The sequence below is a fragment of the Pyricularia grisea genome, chromosome VI, assembly GCF_004355905.1.
Source record: "Pyricularia grisea strain NI907 chromosome VI, whole genome shotgun sequence".
In the NCBI taxonomy this organism is placed as follows: domain Eukaryota; kingdom Fungi; phylum Ascomycota; class Sordariomycetes; order Magnaporthales; family Pyriculariaceae; genus Pyricularia; species Pyricularia grisea.
The window spans coordinates 732161-750036 of NC_044974.1; the positions used below are offsets into that span (position 1 = coordinate 732161).

Here is a 17876-nt window from a genome sequence, read left to right on the forward strand (position 1 = left end):
GTTTGCCCGTTTCCCCTGAAACAAAATTACTTAGCATCCAGGGGGTAATGCCATTTTGTGTTACTTTGGTACACCGAAGAAGAACTACTTTGTTTTGATAGCTTTGTGTCTATCAAGGTATTATTTAGACCGCATAGTAAAGATAACCCCCCCCCCTTTGCGATCAGGACAGACCAATAATGAGAAAGCCAGTGACGATTTGCGCTGCTCTGACTGCGGGGTTGGCGGAGCTCTGGAGCTGGGTCATACAATTACGTCATAGCAACCCCCCCNCCCCCCTCCCCCCCATGTCATAATGTGGTACAGTAGGCAAGGCAGCAATAGGTAGGTACCTCAGCTAGGTGCCGCCCTGGACAGGGAGTCGTAAACATTCACGTCGCGTGTTCGCATCGCGGCGAGATGCATTGAGTCATTGAGGGTTGTAGATGACCTACATTACATGACTTTATGCAATATGGGTAACATTGCTCTCTTGTTGGCAATGTCCTATGTCTCAGCCCAAACATTCGAGGCGCACGGCTGAATGAGCATCAATTGCAGCCATCATAGCCTTGAACACTTTACATCACTTCATCTGATGCTTTCAGCTTTTTCTGTTGCTTTGTTGATAGGGGCTACCCACAAGATCACGTGTGTGGCATCATCCCCGAGGCTGTCACTTCTATTCTCGTTGGTCGCCTGTTCAGATAACCTTGAAAAGCCCCACCTGCTCCCGGTGACGCTTCCTTCCCCACGTATTTCCATCTCGTCATGTCCCAAGCTGGACTCCAGATCACTCCAACCGAGCGAGCCTAACTTGTGACTTGTAATCGTTTCTTTGCGAAAATCACCACTACACCAATATCGCGCTTCACCTAGAACATTTCCCGAGACTAGCAGTAACAGTGATCGACCCATTTGATGATAGTACTCCTGCGACCAGACCTGCAGTAATTTGATTGATTGGCGACACACGAGCGATTCGGCGCAATGGAAACGACCAAGATGCAGCAGCCCTCGCAAGCGGCACATCCGATGCTGATCAATATCCCACAACCCCCGTCATCCAACCCAGATACGCCCTCTGATATGCCGTGAGTATTTCTGTTTTGGTTGGCGTCTCCCTTCCCCCACCCGACGTGCGCCCGTTGTTTGCATCGGAGCGCGACCGGCTAAGCTTTCGCCTACTAGCGGCACGCCAACGAGTACCACAACCTCCCTCTCTGCGCTTTCTACAACGGCCATCAAAGACGGCCACCGCGGCCACACCCAGCACAACGGACCTCATCGCGGACACCAATCACAGGCTTCCACAAACAGCCTTGAGGCTGAGCGTGCCGACCGCATTTCCCGCCTCGCCGGGCTCTCTAACCTCACAGCTCTGCGTGGCGGCTCTCAGCCAAATGCACAAACAACCGCATCCAGCAACTTTGGACAGAATGCGACGGCCGCGCCTGCGTATTTCGACGCCAACGGCCAGCCCGTTGCTTCGACCAAGATGAGCACCGTCGGCACGGCCTCGGCGACATCGAGCGGAGACGGACGTACACTTGACGGGGGCGATCGGGAAATGATGGACGATGTCGAAGACGAGGATTTGCGTAGCATGGATACCAACTTCCGCACAAACGACTCGGCCAGCGTCGGAGGTGGCATAAGCAACATTGGTGGGGGTGGATCTCGCAGCGCCATGGGCGGCGGGGGAGCCAGGAGCGAGGCGCTTGATCCAATGGATGAAGATCTCGCGACTCGTTCTGTCGGTGGTTTTGACGACCGGATGAGCGATGACGGTAACGCGAGTCTGGTCGGCTTCGGCGAGGGCGCTGGCAGTACCGTCAGTGGACCCATCTACCAGCGCAGGCCGGTGCCAGGCACCAGCTCGGCGGGGGCCATGGCTTTTGCGCGATGGCAGCTTGAGCGCAGCAGCTCAGGCATCAGTGATACCAGCGCGGCTGGTGGCGTGGCTGGTTCGACCACGGCCACTGCGGGATCTGGGTCCACCTCGACTGCACCTGCCGCCAGGAGAGACACCGTTAGACAGGTTGCCCTACCTGATACCGCCGTTAGCGATATGCCCCTTGCTGCGTCGGCTGCTCAGGAGCGGCGAGATGCGAGAATGGTTGATGGGGTGGCTACTGACGGAGCTGCAAAGATGGACGTTGCGCCTGGGGATGACGATGTTTTTGTCGACACTTCCACACGGAATCCTTTGCCTATCTCGCAGCTGCAGCAGCATGGCGATCTAGCACATCGACAGCAGAACTCGCAACAAACAAATCAACCGACGTCACCCACGTCACGAGAAGCTACTGAGCGCATATTCCAGCGGTTAGACGAAGACGAGTCGCGAGTTGGCAGCAGCGGACCAGTCTTGGGGTCCGCTGGAACTTCTGGGGATCGTCTGGGCCAGTTTTACTTCGAAAAATAAATCCTTCCTGCTTTTGTTTCTCTCTTACCTTTATGTCAGGTTTGAGTGCCGTTCACTTAGGGACACACTGCAGAGCATCCGCAAGCTGGACACTCGCTTCTTCATACTTCCAGTCAGTTTCACATTTTTTTCATGGGACGAACTTAACGTTTATTTTATTACCGCATGGGTTGAATGATTACTTCATGCGGGAATGTGTATCTGCATATATGTTCTGCATATGTGCAGGGTCTTATTGATATTGTTTTCTTTTCCCTTTACCCTCCTAGACTGAATCGGCCGAGGTTCCTGTCGTAGTGTCTAGTCGTGCCGCAACCTGTCGTTTGAAGAGTATTTGTACTTTCTTATATATAAATATGAAGGAAAAGGGGAAGTGCGCGAGCAGGAGCTGATTTAGAGCAAAGCTGGATTCTCTTAAGAGTTTTGCCTAGGTATCCAGGTATTTGTGAGGATCGATTCAGGGCGACACAAATCCGTTTTGTATCAATAGATTGTCAACTGAGACCAAACGTAAAACTGTGACAATTTTCTACGAGGCTGGTCATGAGAATGAAAAGGTGGACATATATACCTTGCCTAGGTAGGTTGAGTACGCTTATTGTAAAGCCCCGGCCCCAAACCCAAATTAGGAGGAGAGAGAAAAAAAAAAAAAAAAAAAAAAAAAAAAAAAAAAAAAAACGCTATGCTAAACACTCAGTCTTCCAATCTATTTAATTCGTAGCATTGTATCACCTTCCTCGTCGCCCAAGAATTAGTCCGAAACTTGTACATATGTCACATCAGACAAGGGTGGGCCTAATCAGACTCAGTGCCATAACTTCGTCGTAATCGCGTCTATCCCAGCGCTTTGGTCAAAGCTAATTGAAAGGTTTATTATCTGGTGCCAACGTGCCGCCTCCGAACTGGTTTAAAAAGAATCAAAAGTCCGGCGCATCGGACCTCAGTAAACGCTACTGATTTGATTGGAGGACATCAATAGGTAGTAGGCGCTTGATGGAGCATTCTTGTTTCCATGCAGAGGTAATCCAATCAATGCAAACGGCAAAAAAACAGCACGGGCGAGGCGCAGCCAAAATGCGCATCGTCTGTTGGGATGCCGACATCCAGTAAAGCCAGTGGAGCTCAGGGCCCAAGCCAATGCATCCTTGCAGGGATCCATCTGCCACTACCGCTGCCAAGCCCAATCGAGCAGGCGAAACCAGGGGTCTTTTGATGCTGTTTTTGGCGCCGACGTCATCAGGCTTCACCCATTCACAAACGCAAGAGGCAAAAGAGTGAGGGACCGACTTTCTGTTTTGGATCTGCTCCCTCCCGTTTTGCTTTGCCATAATGCGGAGGACGATCTCCATTTATCGGATCCTGGGACGTATCCGTAGATGGCTTTTGCAAATGACCTAGTTGTCTTTGTTTAAACTCTACTATCCGACTGGCACTTTTTTGTGTTTTTTTTTTCCGCTTCCTTTTCAAACTTTTTACCTTCGCTTCTTTCGGCGATTACAAGAAGCCTAAATGACCGTTGCGCGTGGATGCCGCAACCCACATTAACTGCATCCACGACCCTCAGACTCGAGCCGTTCGCCTCATCATACCAACCCTACCTAGGCTGTAGTAGCCAGGTACTACACGCGCCGCTCGCGCATTAGCGGGACACAATAAAAACAACATCAGCACCTGGATTTGCCTCCCGATTGAAAAGTAGTATATCGTTTTTACAAATCGAACATCGACAAGCGAGCCCACCATGTTCTTCGAACAGGCCAATTGCACCACGGTGCCAAAGGATATAGCCAGCAATGCTGGAATAAGTGGCATTGGTGTATGTTTACTTACTCGTCCTACCTCTCTCTGGCTTTGGTGTCGTTCCGCGACAATGTTTATCACCGTACTGATCACAGCTGGCAATCCAAACAGGTCATTCTTTCTTTCGTTATCACAGCTTTACTAGCCATTGGCATGTCCTCTTCATTGATACTTCAGGAGTTCATCGAATGCAGACGAAAGGAGGCCCACTGCAAGCCGCACACGATCCGCCGCAAGCTGCTCTCGTCTTATTCCGACCAGCAAATCCTCCAGGGCATTGGTCTGCAGTCGGTCGGCCTCGCCTTGACCGCCCGGCTGTCGCCGTATCACTTCTTCCTCATCTGGATGCTGTCGCTGCTCTCCATGGCAGTACACAACACCACGCTGCTCGCCCTGGTTCACGATTTTCGCCGCGACTGGCTTCTGAGGTGGCTACGCCAGTTCCTGATGTTTGTGAACCTGGTTCTCAGCTCCGTCTATGGCGCCTACATCCTGCGGCGCATCAGCCACAACATCGAGCCGACGTTGCCCATCGCCTGCGTCTGGGATGCGGAGTCGCCCCTGGCAAAATCATCGCCCGAAAACCCCATCGCCAGCTACATCGGCACGGGCGCCGTCATCGTCGGCAACATTGTCGTCTTTGCCCTGGCAACTTGGTATCTCCACAGCCGCGGCCAGCGCTTCTACAAGATTGTTCAGGTCGTGGGCAGCGTCTTCATGGCTGCGGTCGGCATCGGTGCTATCGTTCGAGTCATACTCATATCCCAGGCCTTTGGCGACCCGGGCGTGCCCATGGCGGACTATGGGGAGAAGGAGTGGAGTTTCGGCCAGCTGTTGTCCGTGCTTCTCCTCATCTTGCCTGTCATATCGATCCTGGAGATCTACAGGGGCGAGCTGAATGTTGCGCCGCCGGTGGACGATAGATCGTATCTGGATCTGAGGAAGAGCAGTTCGGGAATGGAGGAAGGGAACGAAATGCAGAGGAGTTCCAAGTAGGCTGTGGAACGAAGTTTCTGCTTTCATGCCTTTCCCGACCGAGACATGTTCTGTGTGACAGAGTTTATCTTTCCAAGATCAGGCCTGCAACAGAGTACGACGACATTTCCTTCGATACCCGTAAAAGCGATCATGATTGTATTTATTTTTTTATGACCAATCTTCAACAATTGAAGGGACTTTGTTTCTACACATTCACGTTATTTTGTCAGCATCAATGGTCCGAACCTACTATAATGTGTGTTGACATGTTTGTCCTTGCTGTGCCGATGGTATACCGTCATTCGCAAATAGTTTACTCAAGGAGCTGCCGATATTGGATAGATTTCACTCGCGGCTTTTAGTGAATAAGTATTATTATGGTAACTGACCTTTTTAACCAAGAAAACTACTAAAGATAAACAGTTCATGTCCGAGGTGGCCAAGAGCTACTCGAACTTGGGTCTGGTCTGAAACTGTCAGAGTCATAATCAGTCGTAACCGTCACCTCCGTCGTCACGACGACACCCTTGGGCCCCGCCACCGACGCAGACCTCCCACTCTGTCCCGCAGTAGCGGCGGCAGCAGCACCAGCAGCCGGCATGCCCTTCCGGCCCGCCCAATCGTGCATCCGACGTGGGCGGTGGAACTCGTTGGCGCGATCGGGGCCGTATATGGACTCGTGTGGACCCCGCGGCTCCGCGGACCAAAAGGGCTTCTTGTCGTCGTCGTTGTCGTCGTCGTCGCTGACGACGTGGTAGGGAAGCGGGGCCGGCTCGCGGCTCACGTCGAGGTTCTCCAGGCGGACGGGCTGTACCTGGTCGATGCCGTCGCCGCTCTTGTGGATGTCCATCTCGCCGCGCCGGCGTGAGCGTTTGCCGCTCATCGTGCTGGCGCCATAGGACCCGTTGCCCGACAGCGCGGACGAGGCCTTGGAGAAGACGCCGCGGGCAAAGCTCTTGAGCGACTGCGGCGTGTAGTGCGCGAGGATGGGCTTCATGTGTGGGAGGCAGGCGGTCACGACTGGTAAGGGTGGATTTGGTTTGTGTCAGGAGTGCATTTGCCTTTCTTTTCTTTTGCGATAAGATGAAGCCCAGGGATTGCAAGGCGATGGGAAAAAGGGGGAGGGGGGCTCTTACTATAGGTTCCTGACTCGATGATGGACCATCCGATGAGCTCAACCGAGGCCCAGGTGCGGTCGTCAAACGCCGACGTGCTGAAGAAGATGCGAGCGCGGATTACGGACGCGACGATGCCGCTGTGGGTGGGAGGGTTTTTATCTCTGGTTAACAAGAGCCGCAGCGCAGAAAAGATGAAGAACGAGATCCAGGAAAGGAACTTACAAACTGGCAATCAGAAAGATAAACGCCAAGGCAATCTTTTTAATAGCAGGTAGCTTCAGCTCCCAGATGGACTTGAGAGGCAGCGCCATGATGAAGAGGTCTAGCACGAAGCCCGGGATGGACTGGGCGTGGAAAAAGGCCTGGGTGTCGAAGCACCTACCACCGGGGATGGTGCGGTCCCACCAATACGCCAACGGGATGCACTGAAAACACGCCGCGACGACCAGGGAGATGGCCAGGCAGGCGTTCACGGCGATGAGGGCCAAGGCCATACGGCGCCTGGCGTCGCGCCAGTTGAAGACGCGGATGTACATGAAGACGACGGCGATCTTGGGCAGGGCGACGGACGTAAAGTAGATGATCTCAAAGGCCAGGATGCACTGGGCCCAGCCGCGCAGCTGAGTCTTGTCGCCGCCCGGTTGCTCGAACAGTTCCACATGTCGCCCGACGCCGCCGACTCTGGTCATGACTGCAGTCGCGACGAGTTCTTGTCAGTCTTTTTGTGTGTTTTGTCATCTTAACGTACATGGTGTTGGCACTCGGTTGCGGTAGCATGATAGACGGAAGTTGGAAGGAGACAAAAAATAAAGAGAAAAAAAAAAAGCTTACTTATACCCAACGCGCACATTCCCAGGGTTATGACGTAGGCGGCGACGAGGAATACGTCGAATAGTTCGGGGTCTGGCGACTGGAAGCGGAACTTGGCGAAGAAACGGAGGGCGATCATGACCGTTGTTATGACGACAAAGGCGATGGCTATTCCCTGAAGAACGCCGGCGCGGTTCTCGCCCAGAAAGGCGGGATCCAAATTCAAAGACTCTCCTGCTTCCGCCATCTTGTCGCGCAAGCGAACTTTTGCTGAAACCGACTGCGAGTTCTTGAAGACTTAGACCCGTTATCCTTGATCCGAGCAATTGGGACAACGATCAGTTGAGCCAAGTAAACAAATGGATGTAAAGTGCTATGGCGATGTAATTGTTATAACGTATAATAATGAGTCCGTCATGCGGGATCTCCACGATGCGGGCATGGGGAGCATGGCATTCGATGTTAATAATTGTTTCACCGTTGGTGCAACATGTCAATGCGAACGGGATATCTTAAAGCATCTGCTGGGTACAGGCATAATAAGAGCTTCCTTGCTTATGACTACTGTACCTCTGATATTCGACAGACGTCAAGTCAATTCAGGGCAGATGGCCTCGGCAGTGGATCGACGGCGTTTTTCGTGTACAGATCGATCGCATCTTTGCGACCTGGCTTCCCTGGACCGCCGTTTTTTTTTTTTTGGTCACGGCACATTCCTTCATCCCAAGGGTCGCCTGACGGCTACGAGAGTCCCAACTGGTTTAGATAAGGCGGAATTTTTTAAAAGTACCCATCTCGAAAACGAATTAAAGATGGCCGCTATAATGTCAACAAACAAGAAACCTTTTGCAGGGATGGTTCCATGTGTTGATGAACGGACCAAAGTCGAGCCGGTCTCGGGAGTGGTAGAAAACTTCGACAGCAAGATTGAACTCAACATGCGATTCAATAAAACAAACAAAGGGGCACAAAGTAGGATATCGGCGGGTAGTTAATGCTACTGGCAAGGTCACGATCGGGATATAACCAATAGATGGGTCTCATTTAGCTTCCTAGGACAGGCACATTGCATGTACAAAGTAACATTCATTACAGCTACAACAAACACGAATCAAATTAAATAGACTGTGATATCTCCAGATACCCATGGTTTTGACAGTCTGCCCCGAGCAACAGGGGTTATTACACGTTTCGGTTTGAGACAGTCAGTACCTGCCGAATGGTATGGTATGGTGTTAACCTTTGAGGCTTCACTAAGAAGGCGTTGACAAGGAACTCTTCCTGGTTAGGGAAAGCAGGTTCAGATGAAATAGCAGAGGAAGCCTAATCGAGTCAATCAAGGTTTCTTTGTCTTGTTCAGTTGCTTTTGGCTACTTCCGGGACAACTTTACCGATCCTCGAGATGGAATGATTCCTCGAGCTGGGATGGATCTACAAACAAGGCATATCTGAAAGAATTTGTGGCTGAGCCCCCGTAACGAAGGATTCGCCGCATGTCAAGGAGACCAAATACTAACGTTGCGTACCCCCTGTTCGGCACCCCCCCTGTTCGGCACCCTGAAAATCTAACAACGAAATGCCTACTTTTATAAGCTGATTTAAATATAAAATTATCAACGGACAAAAATACAATCGTTTTCACGCTTCTCCGGTTCATTAACCTCTTCTTCATCAGCTAAAGGTTCCAAATTTTCTATATCCTTTTCCTGCAATCCAATAATGTTCTGTTTGTTAACCAAAAGCTCGTTTGGATCCGGAACCACCCTCCTCCTTTTAACCGGCCGTATTGCCTCCAGTTGTGCTTCCAATAAGCTGATTTTTTGCTGGGCGCTAGCCAAAAGGGTATCTTTAGCTTCGAAGCTTTTTTGGACTTTTGCAAATAAAAGACGTGAAGTAGCGTTGGTTTTGTTGGATTGGGAAAGTTTTTGCAGTTGAAATCGGACATCTCGGGTCGTTTTAGGGGTTTTCCAAATAAGTAAAGACGGGTCGTTAATTTTTTGGGCTGGGCTTTCCGGTGTTTTATCCCTTTGCAAACCGTTGTTTTTATCTTTTATAACGTTGGCATTGCTATTTTCTAACAAAAAAGGGCTTAAAAGTGGTTTAACCAAGTTTACCGGCCATAACCCCGTTGTACGCCAACCAGATTGAATGGTTTTTGCTATAAATGCTTTTAATCTGGCTTTTCGATAACAAAGTAGGAAATTTCGTTTTCCAATAATTGTTGAACAGCAAAATTGGCTAACAAATCCAAGTTGACGTCGATAAGCTTCTTTTAACGGCCCAAAAACCGATAGATCCAATGGTTGGAGAACGTGTGACGAATGAGGGGGTAAATATAGGAGTTGAATATTGTTTTGCAAGCAAAGAAGCATAAATTCGTCCGTTATATGTGATCCATGGCCATCCAAAACTAATAACCGCTTTTCAGGGGTTAAAGGTTGGGTATACGGAATAAACACTTTTTTTAACCATTCGATAGCCGTTTCGTTATTTGTCCACCCGTTTTCGGTTGCGTGAAATTTCCAATTATCGAAAAGGCTTAAATCCGTCGGAAACCATTGTTGTTGTACGTTTTTTCCCTTAAATATAATAAGGGGAGGGAGGGCAACGCCCGTAGCCGATATACATTCGATTATAGTCGTCCAACCCCGCGTTCCGGGCTCTTTCCGTTGCAACGGCCGGATCCCGTTAAGCCCTAATACCAGGCCGTTAGATCCTTTACCTTCCATTATACCGGTTTCGTCCATATTCCAACGGTTTTCCGGTTTAATAGCGTTAATAACCGGGTTCGTAATATAAAGCCACCAAGATTTAATTACCTCCGTAGTAGCGCCATTAACCCGGGCGTTATCTATTCGACGGGGCCTTTGGGTCTTAAGGATTGGATAACGAGCCAAAAAACGAGTTATCCAACGTTTTCCAAGGCCTTTTGTCTCTCCGGCGGCTTGAAGAATTCGTTCGGCAAAAAAGCGTAATTCTTGATGCGTTGGCGGAAGCCCTAAAGCTGTTTGGGTAAGTACCCAATCAGCCAAATGCTTTTCCTGTTCCGTAGAAAGCCTTTGAAAAGGGCTTTGTGCTTTTTTATAAGCTTGAGAACCTTTAAGTCGACTTTGAAGTGTAGACCTAGGTATTCCCCATTTTCGGGAGGTTTTTGCAATTGGATTGCCATTATTGACGTCGTTAATTGCAGATATAAGCTGTTTTTCAGTATATTGCTTCATTGGAAAATGGAGAATCAAGATTAGAAAAAAGTAAATCCAAAAGTGAAAGATTCATCGAGATATTTATAATAGAAGTTGGAGGATAAAAATAAAAGTGTTGTTATTTTTGGGTGCCGAACAGGGGGGGTGCCGAACAGGGGGTACGCAACGTTATACCAAAACTAGGCCTAGTCTGGAACTCGGTCTTACGAGATTGGGTTTGAAAATGCCCAAGAGGTGTCATCGACATGCGCTGGAAATCAGCTGAAAAATCAAAGAAGAAAAAATAAAATAATTGAAAATACAACAGCAACTCTCAACGTAAAATCTGGCATATCGCAGGCCAAAGATTCAAAAACAATCACACCTTTCCCGCCATTCGTATTGGCTTTTACTGAGTCTGGTTCAGCCAATCAAGCAAGACCTTTTATATGAGCGGCATTTATTCCATAATTCGAGTCAAGAGATTGAGAGAACACCCACCCGAGTCAGCATCCGGATGCGACAATAAACACCTAGCGGCGTTTGATCACCCGTTTAAATTCTCCATCCGAAGCTTGGTTCGGCCAGGAACATCCGCACGTACATACTGTACTATAGTAGTGAAGTTCAAGCCGCCCACATCCCTTAAAGTACCACCCACCCCCGCAGAGTAAGTCTTGTACCGTAGGAATATAACCTACAAATGAGGGGTTCCTACTCGACTTTTTCACACCATCACACAATGACATCGCGGCCAACCACCCTCCTCACGTCCCTTGCAGTGGCGGCCCGCGTTGTTTTCTCTCCCTCCCCCGCCCCTTGCCCTTTTCGGCACCCCCACCCTGCTCGTCCGTCCCGACCTTTGGTCGAGTCGCACCTTCTTCGGCCCCGCCTTGTCCGCCTCCTCATCTGCCTCCTTGGCCTGCCTACCTGCCTGCCTGCGCCTCAGGTAATCTGCAACCCCCTGGCCCAGGGACTTGGACCCTTACTGCCACCGGCGCCGGGAGGCATCATCCTTGCGCCTGGGTGAGCTTGACTGTCGCCGCGCCTGGGGCTGGCGGTGACGGCGGCGAGGCGGCATCCGGTGGCGCAATCCAGCGGCCGCAGCAAGCGCCACGGATACGCTCAATGTCGCCTCCGCAATCCTTGTTGAGCCAGTTTGGCACGTCGGTCATCTTGCCGCTCCACGAGTAGCAGAAGGCCGAGGTCATCTTCTTCATCTGGCCGTTGGCCCCCATGTACTTGTAGCAGTAGTTGTTCTCCCACCAAAAGTCGTCATCGCAGGTGTACCCGATGGTTGTTGGTAGGGCCGTCTTGCTGGTGGAGGATGTTGTGGAGGATGAAGAAGACGACGGTGAGCTTGTCGATGTAGTGACGCTTACATTTTCTGGCTTTTGTGGTTCGGCAGCGGACGGAACAGGTGAACCCTCGCAACGCCCGAATCCAACCTGACAACCCGTGTTACAGTGGTCTTTGGAATTTCCGCTAAATTTCGCAGAAAGTAGATTAGCGTACTGCACACACTGCATCTTCTCAACCCTCGGTAGCATCCAAGGTACCTCAACCGGCAGGAAATCAGACCAAAACGTACCAAAAGTTGTACTGCGAGCAACACTCCCCATAGATCCCACCTGTGCAGGTGAACTTGGCATCCTTGCCACCGCAGCTTCCATCTTCACTAACAGCCAGCTTGACGTTCACCACAGGATTGTTGTTGCCTGGGGCTGCAGTACTGGCCGCCGTCTCCGTTGTGGTTGTGGTGCTTGTAGAAATGCTGGTACTCGAGGAGGTGCTGGATGAGCTGACAGGAATGGTCGCCACTTTGGAAAGCTGGCTGGTGGAAGAGGTCGTTGCAGCCTTGGGCTCAACAGGCGCATCTCCACAGCGCCCAAAGGCAGACTGGCAGCCGGTACCACAGTAGTCTGGGCCGTTTCCGCAGTAGTTGTACTCGGAGCAGCAGTCTCCAAATACGCTTCCTTTGCAAATGGTCTTGACATTGGGACCACAGTGTCCGTTTGGAGTTAGTGGAAGATCCGTCCGCAGCGGAGCAGCAGAAGTGGTTGTCGAGGTTTTTGCCGAGGATGAAGTCGATTGGCTAGTGCTAGTGCTAGTAGTGGTACTGGTAGACTTGCTGGTACTGGTGCTGGAAGTTATAGTAGTAGTAGAAGTGATCTTCTTAACGCTCGTCGACGGCTCGGGCTCAAACTCGAGCTTTTCGTTGGCAAATATGTTTGGCTTGGCGCATTTACCGTACGCTCCTTGACAGCCGCTACCACAATACTCGGCAGTGCTGCCACATGTGTTGTACTGCGAGCAACAGTCGCCAAAGACGCTGCCTTTGCATATGGTCTTGAGCTCTGGTCCGCATCGACCAATCTGGGTCACGGGTAACTCGGACCGCAGTGGCAACAGAGCCGGACTCACAGGGACCAGGTTGCCCGGGTCCTGGCTAAGCTGCTTGACGCTGCCATGGCTACCAGACTGGTCTGTCCAGTTGTAAGCCATGGCGGCATACTGATTCTGGACGGTGATCTTCTTGACGTACGCTACGTAGGGGCCCGCGTTTGTGTCGGTAACGCCGCCTGCCCACTCGATGACGCCTGCGAGTAGTTGTGAATTAGTAAGATTTACATCCTGTGAGTAGACTCAGTAGAGTAAGTCTGAGCCCCCCAACTTCAGAAAACAACATACCGCCAGCATTGGAGGGATCACCTCCAGCCCAAATCCCAATCTGCAACTTTGCCGGCGTCTGCGGGAACTGATGGCTGCTGCCAGGCTTGGTCTCGGCGTCCTTGGCGTAGAAAGTACGCACGCTCTTGCCGTCAACACGCCACTCGATCGACTCTGGCTTCCAGATGAACGTATAAGTGTGCGTGGTGCCCTGCGGATTGTCGACCTCGACGGTGGTGCCGCGGTCGTAGGTGCCGGTGACGCCCTTGCCAAAGTAGTTTGTCTGCACGCGGCCCTTGCTCGGCCCGTAGCCAAAGTTGTTGCCGGACCACTCCCAGTCCATCTCGTCCAGCGTGTCCGACATGAGCACGATGGACGTCACCATCCCCTGGCCCTTGGCCACCTGCACCTGCACGTCCACCCGCCCGTACCACATGTACCAGGTGCTGATGAGCTGCGGCGCGTCGAACCGCTTGAGGTACTGCAGCGCGATGCCGCGGCTGTCGCGTGGGATCTGGGCCCCTGCAGAGGTGGTCCAGTACTTGGACGCGTCTTTGGGGTTGTTGCTGAAGTCTATCTCGTAGTAGCCTGTGTTGAGGCCGGGCATGGGCGGGCAGTTTTTCGCTGGAGGGTTTTGGTGTCAGCCATCTGGGATCTTTTTGAAAGTAGCCCATATTCAAGGCGAGAGAGTACTCACTCGTTATTGGGTTGCATCCAGTCCCGGCTATAGCCTGGGTGACTGCGGCAAAACCTGTGACATACGTCAACAGGCGGGTGGCCATCTTGGAAAAATTCGTCATTTTTGCGATTGAGGATTGTAAGTACTAAGACTCGAATGCTTCTCTGCATGAGCTATCGCACAATGTTCCCTCTGTTGAAGCGCAAAGGCAGGGAATGTCCATATTCTAAAGGGGGATGGCACAAGAACCGAGTTTTAGTCACCAAGACTGCCATTGTCGTTGCCCGGAATCGAGCTTCTGCTTGCAGTTGGCAATATTGCGTTTGTCTTTGTTGCATCGAGACGTGCCGATTGGGGATCATCTCAGTAGAAAGCGGATGATCGGAATTCTAGCCCATCGTTGATGAGTCCTAGCATACCAGACAAAGACCTTTCCCGAACTCATGTGAGACATTTGACAAAAGAAACCACACATGACCCAGAGAATTGGTATTGTTGACATACTTACATTATGAAAGCATTCAGTCAAAACATCTCGGTACAGCAACAACATGGATAGTCAACACAGCAGGCATCAGAACCTTTTCCCAATCAAGGCCATGAGTAGTTTCTATCTGTCTATGACTGCCTGCCAGTGACCTGAGAAAAAGTTCTAAAATGATCATTAAAGAGTAGCAAAGCTGCCAGTAGCCTTGGCTTTGGGCGAAAAGTCGGAGCCAATTTCAAATTTACACGACCACACATACAGGACCTTTGCATATCAAGATACCGGAGCTTTAATTCCGTACTAAGACGACAAAATGCAGGAGTTTACACAATGGGTTTGGTGGAAAACACTTTCTTTCGCAGCTGCTAATCATGGGTAATAATCCGCATTTTCAGCTTCAGCTTGATGGCGTCGCGGTGCGAGAGGTAAGACTGAGAGACTTTCCCTGGAACTACACAGTTGCAGAGCATGGGAGGTCGCGTTGATTAGCAATAAAGAGTTGCATAATCTTACTAGACCGCACTACAGTATATTAGACGTTAGATCCGGCAATTCACTCGGGGCAATATTTGTTCGTGACCTTTGTCTGTCCTACGTTACACAGGAGTAGATCCCTCAACGGCGTGCATAAAAAGCACGGATGCTTTGTGAGCATGGGCTGAAAAGAGGTCAAAGTATCGAGGCAGAGAAAGCATGAATTCAGAACCTTTCGTGCGCCCAGGATTGGTGCATATGGGCTCGTGGCTAAAGCTAATGCTGCAGGGCTGGCTGCACGTGATCACCCATGCAGGGACCACTCCAACACAAATGTGTTGCCAGCTTGAATGTTTGCAAAGGTTGCATGCAGCACAGTTTGAGCCACCGCCACCTCGGAAACTTTAATCCAATACGAACTAGATACGGCGCCAATTTCTCATCGATTTCGTAACTACATATTCCATACATTAATAGCGCCTTGATCTTTCACGCGAGAACGTTGGATATCACCACCCAGAGCTTCCAAATACTGGCCTTTCAGCTGCGGCTGGAAGCAGCCGAGCTCCCCATGGGACCTGCTCAGCTTCCCAGGTAGTAGCAGCTCAGACGTCTCCCAATCAAGTCAGGGTATGCTGAAATTATGGTAAACCAACAGTGAAGTCCAACGCCTACTCTAACTGAAAGAATCTTGGGTCAATATGTGATTGCGCACTGCCATAGGTGGAAATAGTCATGTGATAATCTTTCATGAAAACAAACAACTGTGTTGCACTTACAGACTTCAGCTTTCCCTTTCTGTTCTGTTCTGTTCCCATGTATCTGGAGTGCTCAGTGCAGCTGAAAGCACCGGGACGAGCTGGAACTATGTTCTTATTACAGAATGAGCTTGCGAGGCAGGTATAAATTGCTGTAATCTGGCCTCCAAGTTTGAAAGAATAAGTCGTTTTCGCAAGCACCAGATCACTCACTGCCTCGTCAATCAAAGACCACAACCTCAAATACTCGCATCTCGACCCGCACCATTCACTGGTATGAAAGCCGTTATGATCTTGGTAAAATCAAGGCAAACGGCTGGCAGTACCAGATTGCAAAGATGGTCACTACTGACAATGACAAGCCGCCCATCTCTAATGTTGTGTGGAAGTCCCTGGCTCTGCAGCCCAAGGCCAGTATCAGTTGGGTCGTCGAGTATGGCCTGAACTGGACGCTCACGCTGCCAACCGACGGGATATCCGTCACCGTCGGTGGAGACTGGCAGGTCTGCAACAAGGGCGAGTCGTTCGACCTCGACAGCATCGGCGAATGGAGCCGGTCGACGTCCCCAGGGCAGCCGGACTGGCTCACTGTCGGCAAGATAAACTACAGCTATCCGGACGCCGATGGTATCCACATCGTCGTGGGCGTCAAGAACGGGGACAACTTTGATTGCATCTTCGTCGACCCCACAGCGCTGCCTCATGGCAGCTCGGGCTCTTATCAGCCCCAGGAGCAGGTAAAGTGGTGGCTTCAGGCCTCGAACTTGCAGGGTTCTGTGTACAGTAAGTGCCACTTGCAGCAGACAGACAAGGGAAAACACAAAGAACAAAAATTGCTCCCTAGACTGGCTAACAAATCCCTCTTTGGCCATAGGCCAGACCAGGGGCGAAATCGGTGGCGTGGACCTTAGCATCCCGGCACCTGGGACCGACAAGTACGAGTACTGGACCACATACCTCATGAAAACCGGCACCTGGGCCAACTCAGAAAAAGAACCTCACCCGAGCTATATGGCGGCGCGGTCTGTCTTTGGGGCCGACTTCAAGACGGCCAATGTCATTCCCTGGCCGCAGACGATCGTGGCCACCTTCAGCATTGCTGTAGCCCCGGAAAAGCAGAATAAGGCGTCTCTGGACCTCGCGGCCAATCTGAACAGGAACGGATGGAGCGTTTCGTTCAAATGGGTCGGCAAAAGCGGCACCACGCTCTCGGGACAGTTCACTAAGACGAAAACCGAGCCTGGCACCATCGAGGCCCTCGGGGCCCATGTCGATGACAAGAGTGCTCAGGACGCCTTCAAAGCTGCGCTCGATGCCTGTGCTTCAGATTTTCCGGCCGGCGAGGTCCCGACTCTTCGCAGCGGTTAAGGAAAGTTCGTCATCGGCTCGATTGTTTGTGGATGAGGAGGAAAGGAGCAAGACCCTACTACTGTTGTGGAGAACTGGAACTTTCCAAACTTGAACTTAGGCCGATGCGTTCCAAGGGCACTTAACCCCACATATCAGTCTTTACCGGAAATGTTTCATAACGTATATTCTGTAGCTACTAGTAGTCACTCTGTGACGGTACGCCGAATCTAACAAGGATGACCTCTGCACCTTTACTACTTGTTATCTGCGCCGAATCTGGACCACGGCAACCCTGGCATCCACAACATGATTCCGCGCCGCTTTTGTTCGGGCTGTTCAGGAAAAATTCACCCTCGCTCAGTTGTGGCTTACCTTGTTCAGGGGCTGCTCAGTCCCTGTGCAGGCTGCTCAGTGGCATAATTATACAGATAAAATACGGGAATGTCCAAGGTTACCACAACCGGTTTATTTATTAGGGCGTAAAAACGTAATACTGTTTGTCTAACACGTTAATTCTACGGCATAAAACCTTTTAGTTTACTACCTTAGCTTTTACCCGCTTTCCGCGTTAAAAGCGCATCGAACCCGCCTTAACGGATAACCCCGCGGGCAACGGTGCGCACGAATAAACGGCGGAAACCGCAGCCAATTGGTTATACCTTTACAGGAATATAAGTTGCAGGGCCGCAGCAGGCACACACCTTTATATGTAACGACCGATCCGCTATATAGACTTATGTAAATTTAAATAACGGGCCGTGATGCCCCACGTGCGGCTGCATGCGCGGAGAACCGGCGTTGCTGGCGCTCCGCGCGGCCCAGCGCTAGCTAAAAGATACTACTACTACTACTATCAATCGTAATGGTCGGCTAGAACATTATCACGATCCGACCTCCGGCTCAAAACCCAGAGTATCGTCATCAATTGAAACATTATTGCGCTCAACTTGCGCTACAAATTCCATCTATCCAAAACTTGAACATTGAATCAGAAGCGAGCACAGGCGCGAAAACTCTCGGTTATAGTCTCGGGGAAGAGATGGGGTCCGGGATTAGTGCTACCGTCTTCCGCGCGGTCAAAGGACGTACAGGGGATACCGTTGCTATCGAACAGTTTCACAGAATTCACAATAAAAGATACGGCGGCCGCGATTTCCTTCACA

At 50.9% G+C, this 17876-nt stretch overlaps 6 protein-coding genes across 6 annotated transcripts; 3 read left to right on the forward strand and 3 right to left on the reverse strand.

The window, feature by feature from the left end:
* The first annotated feature begins 665 nt into the window (after window positions 1-665).
* Window positions 666-2928, forward strand: PgNI_11347 (uncharacterized protein). The gene is made up of 2 exons (XM_031131314.1): window positions 666-1073; window positions 1171-2928. Exons 1-2 carry the CDS (start codon window positions 970-972, stop codon window positions 2405-2407), a joined length of 1341 nt encoding a protein of 446 aa, XP_030976904.1. The 5' UTR covers window positions 666-969; the 3' UTR covers window positions 2408-2928.
* Window positions 2929-3241: 313 nt separating this feature from the next.
* Window positions 3242-3756, reverse strand: PgNI_11348 (uncharacterized protein; the record flags this gene model as incomplete). Its single annotated transcript, XM_031131315.1, has 2 exons — window positions 3242-3247; window positions 3577-3756. The coding sequence occupies 2 exons, from the start codon at window positions 3754-3756 to the stop codon at window positions 3242-3244; spliced, it is 186 nt and encodes a 61-aa protein (XP_030976906.1).
* A 186-nt stretch (window positions 3757-3942) lies between these two features.
* PgNI_11349 (uncharacterized protein) lies at window positions 3943-5383 on the forward strand. Its single transcript, XM_031131316.1, has 2 exons — window positions 3943-4223; window positions 4319-5383. Exons 1-2 carry the CDS (start codon window positions 4149-4151, stop codon window positions 5201-5203), a joined length of 960 nt encoding a protein of 319 aa, XP_030976907.1. The 5' UTR covers window positions 3943-4148; the 3' UTR covers window positions 5204-5383.
* Window positions 5384-5609: 226 nt separating this feature from the next.
* PgNI_11350 (uncharacterized protein) lies at window positions 5610-7360 on the reverse strand (the record flags this gene model as incomplete). Its single annotated transcript, XM_031131317.1, has 4 exons — window positions 5610-6205; window positions 6322-6440; window positions 6526-7012; window positions 7135-7360. 4 exons carry the CDS (start codon window positions 7358-7360, stop codon window positions 5610-5612), a joined length of 1428 nt encoding a protein of 475 aa, XP_030976722.1.
* Window positions 7361-11305: 3945 nt separating this feature from the next.
* PgNI_11351 (uncharacterized protein) lies at window positions 11306-13765 on the reverse strand (the record flags this gene model as incomplete). The annotated part of the gene is made up of 4 exons (XM_031131318.1): window positions 11306-11780; window positions 11887-12895; window positions 12987-13589; window positions 13663-13765. The coding sequence occupies 4 exons, from the start codon at window positions 13763-13765 to the stop codon at window positions 11306-11308; spliced, it is 2190 nt and encodes a 729-aa protein (XP_030976721.1).
* Window positions 13766-15701: 1936 nt separating this feature from the next.
* PgNI_11352 (uncharacterized protein) lies at window positions 15702-16731 on the forward strand (the record flags this gene model as incomplete). The annotated part of the gene is made up of 3 exons (XM_031131319.1): window positions 15702-15919; window positions 15974-16139; window positions 16438-16731. 3 exons carry the CDS (start codon window positions 15702-15704, stop codon window positions 16729-16731), a joined length of 678 nt encoding a protein of 225 aa, XP_030976724.1.
* Between the last annotated feature and the right edge of the window lie 1145 nt (window positions 16732-17876).

What these genes read in the sequence shown, in the direction of transcription:
- PgNI_11347 (XM_031131314.1), top strand. Translation starts at nt 970, where the DNA reads ATGGAAACGACCAAGATGCAGCAGCCCTCGCAAGCGGCACATCCGATG. An exon ending in GATACGCCCTCTGATATGCC is followed by an intron (nt 1,074 to 1,170) that starts GTGAGTATTTCT and finishes TTCGCCTACTAG; the next exon opens with CGGCACGCCAACGAGTACCA.
- PgNI_11349 (XM_031131316.1), top strand. Translation starts at nt 4,149, where the DNA reads ATGTTCTTCGAACAGGCCAATTGCACCACGGTGCCAAAGGATATAGCC. An exon ending in CTGGAATAAGTGGCATTGGT is followed by an intron (nt 4,224 to 4,318) that starts GTATGTTTACTT and finishes CAATCCAAACAG; the next exon opens with GTCATTCTTTCTTTCGTTAT.